At 33.7% G+C, this 9,834-nt stretch overlaps 1 protein-coding gene across 1 annotated transcript; it reads right to left on the minus strand.

The window, feature by feature from the left end:
* Positions 1–757: 757 nt before the first annotated feature.
* On the minus strand, positions 758–2,002 carry LOC127804336 (2-oxoglutarate-dependent dioxygenase DAO-like). The gene is made up of 3 exons (XM_052341195.1): positions 1,994–2,002; positions 1,181–1,564; positions 758–1,094 (listed from the first exon to the last, which is right to left on the minus strand). Exons 1-3 carry the CDS (start codon positions 2,000–2,002, stop codon positions 849–851), a joined length of 639 nt encoding a protein of 212 aa, XP_052197155.1. The 3' UTR covers positions 758–848.
* Positions 2,003–9,834: the final 7,832 nt, after the last annotated feature.

Below are 9,834 nucleotides of genomic sequence, written 5' to 3' on the forward strand. Positions count from 1 at the left end.
TTAAATTGTGAGTAATTATACAACAAATAATATATATATATATATACTATATACTATATAGTATACAGCAGCTACTGCAAATAGCGAGAGAGAGAGATACTGCTGGTCGGACCGTCGGAGGAAAAATAGCGTTAGCGAGCGAGAGGAGAGAGACGACTGGTGGAGGCCAAGGGGAATCGAAAAACTGAGGCCAAGAGAGACGATGGTCGGTGGCGGAGGAGGCGTCGGCGACGGTGGAGGTGTCGGCGGCGATGAGAATGAGCTTTCGAAGAGAGAGGCGGTCGCGGTTGGGAGAGAGCAATCGGGGCAAATGAAGCAGAAATAGGTTTTGTTTTGTCTCCTCTTTAAAACCCTACACATTTAAAAGTAGGCGGCCCAGGCGGTTAGGAGCCGCCGATGGCCGATTAGGCAGACCGGCGCCTAAGGGGGCCGACTAGATGAAAAGCGCGGCGACACCTAAGCCGATTTTTCGAACACTGACTGTAACATGCTGTATGATTTTCCTTTTTCTTATTTTTTCCATACCCCCTTGCTTTGCTTTGCTTTGCTTTGCTTTTCTCTTATGTTTTTACTCAGTGGGTGGAGAACCAAGGTTTAATTAAATTGTGTAAATCTGGGCTGTTGTCTTGTGTAATGAGTCATCACATCCTTATTTGTAACTTGTAATACCTCTTGTAAAAGAAAGAGTGTTCCATTATTAACAGTTTAAAGTTCATTTCATTAATTCTTCCTCAACGTGTGTATATATATATATATCTATGGTTGATCAGCAGTGTCCAGTGCGGTGTCAATTGTTTCTTTTATCTCCATAGATATGGAATAAAGAAACCATGCTTCGAGATCTTATTTCAAGAGTTGGAGCGCACAAGAGCAAGAGCTTCACCAGCATGCAACTTGTTTGAGGTTCGGAGCATTGTGAAAGTATTGTAAGTAAAAGGAACATACAGGCGGGGGTGTGCAGAGTCCAATTCCACTGGGGCTTCCACCGCCGCCTCCTTGGGTCCCAAGAGAAACGTAGCTATCGAGAAACGCATTGTGGCTCTCCTGCACAACACTTGATGCTTCACGTTGTAGAATCTCCCATTACTCCAAACCTTGACATGTCAACAAGCAGAAAAGGGCATCAGAATCAAATCTGAGCATGAAGAGAACTCACAGGCCATGAAGCCAGATTACCCACATTAGCAATGTCCCCATGATTGACAAGGAGGGACCCAGGCAAGGGCTCCACTGCCAAAAATACACCAGACTTGTCCATAACTTCAAGGCCGCCCACATTTTCATCGTCCTGAAGTATGGTCAGGAATCCCGAGTCGGTGTGGATTTGAACACCAGAAGAGCCTACGGCTTCAGGGGTGAAGTTGTATTTGTTTATCCTGAACTGTGAGCACCAATCCTTGAATGAAACCCCGGATAGCCCCATAGCTTTAGCCATCTTGTGTGCAATATCAATAGCTAGCTCATGTACTGCATGAACATACTTCTTGATTGATTCACTGGAAATACAAATAGCAAACAAGGAACAGTTACTTTGTACATTGAGAATAACTTTCAACAGTTCACACTGCAATACAGGAATGGTTGAGCTGAAATATATGCTAAAGCAAATAGTTCTCAGCCTTCAGCTGGTGAGGTTGCCTTTCACCTCATATGGAGCAATCTCAACCTACCAGAGGTACTTCATATTTTCTGCCTATTATCGGGATTGTGTGCAAATAAAGATGGAAACATATCTGAACATCATATGTAAACGTATTTTCTTAGCCTATTTACCAACAAGTCAGCAATAATTTGCTTAACAGTAAGGATTTCAGCTTTAGTACCGGGAAAAAATTACAATTACCATCATAAGAAAAAAACAAGGGAAAAAAAGTTGCAACTTGTAGTGTTAAGTTTTCTTTTGAAGGCCCTTTAATAAAAAAAAAAACCACAAAATATAGTTTAAAATTTCATCTGTTCAAGGATTATGTATTTAGGAAATTGATAATTTTACCTTTTCCATTTAGGTTAACATCATATGTCAACATTTTATAGTGAAGACAACCCGGTTACTTCCAGAGACCTCTCGCATCGCACCTTTTATGGAAGAGACTTGCAAACCTATCTCCATGACTTTCTTATGATGATTGTGTAACCAAAGATTAATATCAACCCCATAAAATCACGAAACTTCTGTAACTGACTCCTAAGCTTAGTCATAAATAGCTGAGCTCTCATTTATCAAGGTATGACACTTCTACTTGATTAAGAGTTTTACAATTTCTTCTACAATTTCACTTGATCAGAACCTAACTTTAGCATCAGAGTGTTGCATATCATGTGCCCTCTAACTGTTTCTTTCTTGCATAATATTTGAAGATTGGAGATAACTTTTCCAGCAAATAAATTCATTGTAGTGTACAATGACAACAAATTCAAATTTTAAAAATTTTTAATCTAGTATTTTTCTATCTACTAAGCAGGACAAATTAAACCATCCAATATTTCCAATTGACCATTATATGCATTGCTACAAATAAGCTAGTCTTTATTCGTTGAATGTTGTGACCGACAAGATTAGAGTCTTGAGAATCCTATTTTCTCATGGATGTCTATTAAGCAATAGATTTTGAAAAATTATTTATCAAACAAGAAAAGAAACACTGCTTGAAATTTGATTATAGATCATTTTTGGTATATAAGCTATAGTAATAAATACCATATCAAATTCATGCGTTCAAAAGTATCTGTTTTTCCTTGTGTTGTTGCTCGAACACAATAATAAATTTATAAGGTAAAAATGTAGTCGTCAGTCCATCCAAGCCTACAAAGAAGAAAACAGTCAAGCGGCGAGCACGGGGAGGTCCTTGCACAAACACTGCAATGTTTAAGTCAGACACTAAGGATTATAAACGCTCGAGAGCAGTATTCATACCATTATCAGAAATTTAGGCTGCGTTCTTTTTGTTGTTTTCAAGTTATTTTTTGTTTTCGATTTTCTAAAATAATGAAAATGCGTTCTGTTTGTTGTTTTTAAAAATATATTTTTGAAAACAAAAAAAAATTATAAAGAAAACTCAAAACAACAAAAAGTTATTTTGAGTGTTTTCATCCAAAACAAACTTTAAACTCAAAACATAGTTATTTATTTATTTATTCATATTTTATTATTGTAATGGAAAAAACTATTATAAAATTCATTAACTTTAAAATGTATATATTTTTTAATAATATATTAACATTAAATATTTCTAATTTACTGAATAATCAAATTTATTGAATAAAATATTATTAAAAAAATATTTTCAAAATTTCAAAGAGAACACGTTTTCTAATTTTATGTTTTGAGAAATAGTTTTTCAAAATGACAAAGAGAACGCATTTTTTCAATTTTCTAAAAATAGACTACCAAAATAGAAAACTAAAAAAAAATTCAAAACTCAAAACTAAAAATTGAAAAGTAAAGAGAACACAGCCTTACATTTTCTGAAATGAGAGTCTTCTTATTTATAGAAAAGCATAGAGCAATCCTAAATCTCATAGGATTACGAGTATTTTAGATGATGTTTATCGCAATATTTTGAAGTTTTATCAGGATTAGAACTCTTTATGGATGATGTCTATCCTCTTTGCAGGACCTAAGAAGGATTTCTAAATGTTGGAGTTATCCAATTTGCATGTTGTGTGGGACCCCCTTGGTGCATGGGGAAATGGTTCGACAAATTTATTATCTCTGGGAAAATTTATTATCTCTGGGAGACTAACACAGTCTCCCGTGGCTAGCCATGAACTGAAATTTGTTATAAGTCTTAGGACTCACCCCTTATAACTAATCATAGAGAAAGACTGGGGCCTAGTAAGGGGAAAGCTGTTGAACCAACTTGTTCATATTAATTAAGTTTTGATAATTAACAAAAATATTTTTATGATATAAATGATTTCCTTACTCATGCAAAAAGTAAATTTATTTTGAATTAAAAGATAATTACTTTTAGACATATTTTCTTGTTTAAATCATTTATGTTTCAAAAGTTTATATTTGAAATTTCAAATTTTGAATTAAAAGAGAATTATTTTTAAACATATTTTCTCTTATTCATACAAAAAGTAAATTTATTTTGAATTAAATGAGATTACTTTTAGATATATTTTCTTATTTTAATCATTTATGTCTCAAAAGCTTATATTTGAATTTTCAAATCTTGATTTCTCATGCTAAAAGTAAATTTATTTTGAATTAAAGGTGATACAAGTTTTCTTATTGTTTGAGAAAGTCTAAACATTTTTTGAATTTCAAACTTTATATTAACCATTTTTTTAGTAACTAAAACGCTTATAAATACCCCATCCAAACTCATTTTTTGAGTATCCAAATACTTCCATTGTATATATCCAAAGCACCCGAAAGCTCACAAACGCTCTCAAGCAAAACATCCAAACAATCTGAGACTCTAGAAATATTATTGTACATCCACCGAAGAGCCACAAGGCAAGAGGAGAAAAATTCTTTAAGTTTTCTATGACAAATCTTTACTTCTCCATTTGAGGTTACAAATTTATTTATTTATTTAAATATTATTGTCTTATATAATTTGTTCTTAATTGCTTATTTGTGTCCAAGTATGGACAAATTATTTGTAAACATTTAAATTATTATTGAAGAGTGTATAGGTTTCCTAAATTCGTTAAAATCTAGGTGAATCTAATTTTCAAGATAAGTTAAAGAGAAAACATTAGTGTAATGGTTGCCTAGAACCCATTGTAATCTAGGTGTGTATCTAGTTTCCAATATGAGATAGTGTGAAAATCTTGGTGATTTTGATTTAGTGGAACCCCAATGATGGTTAGACCTTAAGAGAGTGAATTAGGTGTGTGTAAAAATACTGAATCACTATAAATTGTATTGTGCTTCATATTATTTATTTTTCTTATATCTTGTGGCTTATATTTATTATTAATCTTAAATATAATTTATTATATTTATCAAATATATAGTTCTCAATAAAATCATTAATCAAAAATATTTATTAAAATTGAAAAAAAATTTAATCATTCAATTCACTCCCTCTTTAGTGACCATACCCTAAGAGACCTACAAAAGCGATGATGTCAGAAGGATCGCCTATAGATGCAATGGATGAGCTATGGGAGGGTTTTTTTTTGTTTATCTAAAATGTGGGGTGTTTTGTAATAAGCATGTGTAGGGATAACTAGGTAAGTTGAAAATGAGATTTTGAGTATTTTGTTGGAAAATGATTTTTCTTTAGAAAGTGTTATGCTTTGCTTCCATCCCAAGGCCTTGTAAAGCATGTGTCTCGACCATATTCAAGTGCCCACTTACCTATTTTCTTTGGGACTTGAGTTTTCGATAAGTGAAAGGCGAGAAAACCTGGATCCCACCTAAGATGTCCTAATCTTTGGGGGCATAGCCGTCCTTCAATTTGGCCAATGGTTGTGGTTGTAACTAAGGGATCGGAGCGGAAAAATAAAATGAACAAAAAAAAAATGAAGCACGTAAAAATTATCAAATGAACAAAAAAAAATTAAATCAAGTTATAAAAATGAACAAAAAAAAATTAAATTTTTTATTTTATAACTTGGTTGTAACCGAGGGATCAGACTCATTATCAAATGAACAAAAAAAAAATCAAAAAAAATCAAGTTATAAAAATTAAAAACTGAACTAAATTCACCCAATCGCATAGAGTTTTGCCCAATTCTGGAATTTGGGAATCTTTTTGTACCACAAGACTAGCTATCAACTAGCAAGCAAACAAAACATGCAAACTGGTGACTCCATTTAAAGCACGTTGTTGGGCTAGTCTTATTCTTATATTGATTTTTTCTATTGCCACCAGGGGTGAGATTGATTAGCCACATTTCCACCTAAATTTTAACTTATGAGCTGAGATTGATTAGTCACATTTCCACCTAAATTTTAAATTTTGACTTGTTTGATTGACTAAATTTTTTTGATAACCTTTGAGAGCACCACAAAGTGGTATCAGAGCCTGGTTAAGAATGAGGGCACAGAGGAAACTTAGGTGCCAAAGTTGTGTCTATCACATAGTATATTGGATGGGCTTGAGACATGGGCGAACCTAGGAATCTATGTAAGGGAAGGTTGAAATTTTGAAAAGTTAATGTAATAAAATTCTTATGTAATCAAAAAATTAATACAACAAATTTTCACTAAACTTGTGCTCGACGAGATTTGAAATAAAAAATTTATCTACAGCGGAATCTACATCTATTATGAGAGCAATCTTTCTTTTTATGTAGAGTGTCATACAATCAACAAGGAAGTCATCTTGCATTTTGTTACAAAATGATTGAATTCGGTTCACTTTGTTGTTGCTGGGTTTCTCTCCTGGTGCTGAATTGAATGTGGAAGCTATTATTTGGGCTTGTTTGAAATTAATGATAGGATTTGGGTGAGTTTAGTCTTGGGCTTATAATTTTTTACTTATAAATAAGTTATGGCAAAAAATGGAGAGCTACACATCATAGATTTTGGGGTGGGTTGTAATTTTTTTTGGGTTGGGCTGTTATTAATTTTTTTTACACTAGAAAATTGAATTTGCTAGTGTGCTGCCCTGGGCTAAAGTCAAGGGTAACTCACTAGTAGATTCGCCCCTGGCCTGAGAGTTTGGGAGTTGTAAGAAGGGGAAGAGAAATCGTGGTTTCATACATGGGTTGAGATAGGTCGTAACCATGAGTGGTTTGTTTCTCGATATAGGCATATATTGTGGTATGGGCTTGTTTAGGAATATTTGTTTCCCAAAAAAAGCAAGTAATGGGGCATGTGTTTCTTGAATTTGGCCTTTGAGGAAAATTTATTCTAGTTACTGACTTGACTCTCGGTTTCGTATGCAGATTGTAAGACACCCCAAATGGATCCTAATGAAATGGATTCCGGGGTGATGATCTCGAATCTAGGAGTAGGTGTGGCGTTGGATCTATTCTAGTATACCTGGGAGTAGGATTGGCCCACACAGTGGGGGGAAGCCAATATAAGGATGAAAATGTAATAAGTTATCTTTATCATGTAAACTAGGTCTTTCGATCTACCATAGGTAGCTATATGTGGGGTCTCCTGCAGAAGCAAGTCTTCTTTGTGAGGAAGCATATATGAATGAGATATGGAGGGAATTAACCATAATTATGATGGAAGATGTAAGCCTATGATTCCACTAGGAAAATTTCATTCAAGCAGTGGAGTAACAAGCGAAGTTATGGGAACTGTACCAAGTTATGGGAATTAGGGCTTTCATTGTAGGGCCCCCATTGGAGGCAGTGGTGTGGGGTTCAGATCGACTAGGAGGAGAACTAATCAGACCTGATTCGAGTGTTGTAGAAAAAAGGGATCTCACTTACCTAGCAAAAGAGACTATGTCTTGAGCTAACATTATAAGAAAAAAGATATTGAGGATTGAGGCAACATTCAATTATAGCTTTGAGTCTTTGGAGTCCAAAGCTTATCTTGAGACAAGTGGAATCATGTGATTTGTCCGAGGAATCTATAAATAAAGGTCATAGATTGTTCTCAAATCATTTCAAGAGAGTTTGAGGATTGAGGCATTCTAAGGTAAGGATCTTTCTCTTGAGAGAGGGGTGGAAATTCTGCGAGAAGAAAGGAAGAAATCAGAGGAGAAGCGAGGAAGAACGAGCCTCGTTCGAGTTTTGAGTTTTCGCCAAAGTTTGTCCCAAATAGTTTGAAAAACGAAAAGATAAGTTCATTTTTTTTAATAATCCTGTAGAGGGGGAAATGAGAGACTCGTAGATTCAAACAGGGGTTGAATCGGAGTTAAAACGAGGGAAATATGCCCGAAATACGAAAGTGATGCAGTGTTGTCATGGCCGAGTGTGAGATACACGTGCCAGGAAGAGGCTGCGCGTGAGGCTCGTGGGCCACCTTCCCAGGATGTGTGTGGGCACGTGTGTGGCCTCCTTACCTTGAAATTTTCCAGTTATATCTCATATTTAATGTCCTTCAACCCTGTATAAAAATATTCGTGGTTAGGTTTACTAAAAATCGTGTTTTCTGCAGAAACCTATACCGTTTGCAGTGAAACTGTAACTTCCAAGAGATAAACCTTCAAGGTGAGACTCCTATACTCTAAATCCTATTTTTTGTTCTCTTATGTGAGACTCATATTCCATGAAACGTGTTTTGTGAGACTCTTGTACGCATACTTAAATGTTGTTCTATTGTAAGAAATTATGTTGCATATCTGAAATGTATTTTCCTGGAAATATATGTTGTTGTTTTTTAACTGTTGCATTTATAAAATCCGTGTGGCCATACTGTTGTACCTATTTATTGTTAGCTGAGAGTAAAAGTCTGGATATCCCCCGAGAGGCACTATGCGTGCCCCATTGAGAAAGCTCTCATGGGAAAGACTATGAGGCTAAGGGACAATGGATGTGGTGCTTGCATGAGTTCTATAAAGTCGGGTCAGGGTGGCATGTTTAGAGACCTCTCGAGTGGTGCTATGCGTGCGCCATTAAGATAGCTCTCGTTGGAGGAGGCTGACATGTTCACGAGGGACTTTGGAGTAGTTCTCGATTTTTCCTCATACGTTTTATACTTGTTCATGCATTTATTTAAACTATTTTGGAGTTTCTCACTAGAAGATTTATCTTCAAATTGGACTGTCTCTGAAATATTCAAACGTTTCAGATTTGACAAATCGGCTTTAAAGGAAAGGAGATAGCTGAAAAATAAGCTTAATTTGTCGTTTGTAGCATGTTTAGCATATCTTTGTTTATATGTGAACCTATGTATGTTTTGGATATGTTTAAGATGTTTGATTATCGCTTGCGAGAGGTGATGTTCTTATAATGTATTTTGTAGACGTTTTGAACAGTTTCCTATATAATAAATAAAATATTATGATTATGTACTATATCAGGTTTGATCTAGTTTCCGCATTTGTATTAATATCACCTGTCTCAGTTGTATGATTATCGGGTTTGTTAGGCTGAGAAGATGAAATTAGGATTATTGAGAATTGTATGTATATCTGTCGTTGTAGTGTGAAAAAAAAAAATTCCTAAAATTCTAAGTTATAACACACTCGAAAAATTTAGGGTGTTACAACTTTTATTTTAAAAAAATTAAAATAATTATGGCACGGGCCACTGCCTCCCCCCTTAAGCCGTCACATGTTTCCTAGTGCACTCATTTCTTTCCTTCCTCAATTTCAATCCTTGGTCCCCCATGTGCACACGCGCGCATACAACCATCTGAGCTACGAGCATCCTTAATATATGTACTGGACATATTAATTATATACTACATTTAGTTATCAATCGTTTTAATTTTATTTTAAATTAAGATTTTAAATTTTAAATCTTTCAAATTCATAAATTAATACTTAAAAAAATAAATATTATAAATTTTAACTCAACTAATGTATCACTTAAATGTTATAATTAATTAATCTCTTAAATATTTAAGTTTTATTTGATTAAAAATTAGTTTAATACATTTTTGTTATTATAAATTTTACAATATCATATCAATTTATATGTTTTGGTTTGTAAATAAAATACATAAAATATGCATTTAATACTAAAGAATTTTAATTTTTATTTAATTTTTTAATTGTTTAGCGATGGATACCTCCCGTCGCGAATAAATTTTAATATTTATTTAATTTTTGTTTAATACATAATTAATAATTTTTTTAATTTATTTTTTTCTTTTTTAGCAGTAGATTAGTATTGTCGCTAAAGTTTTTAATTATTAATTTAATTTTTTAATTATTTAGTAACAGAATATTTTGTCGCTAAATATATTTAATTTAAATATATTTTCTTTATTATTTATTTAATTTTGTTTACTATTTA

The sequence above is a fragment of the Diospyros lotus genome, chromosome 6, assembly GCF_014633365.1.
Source record: "Diospyros lotus cultivar Yz01 chromosome 6, ASM1463336v1, whole genome shotgun sequence".
In the NCBI taxonomy this organism is placed as follows: Eukaryota; Viridiplantae; Streptophyta; class Magnoliopsida; order Ericales; family Ebenaceae; genus Diospyros; species Diospyros lotus.

What these genes read in the sequence shown, in the direction of transcription:
- LOC127804336 (XM_052341195.1), bottom strand. An exon ending in ATCATGGGGACATTGCTAAT is followed by an intron (nt 1,095 to 1,180) that starts GTGGGTAATCTG and finishes TGACATGTCAAG; the next exon opens with GTTTGGAGTAATGGGAGATT.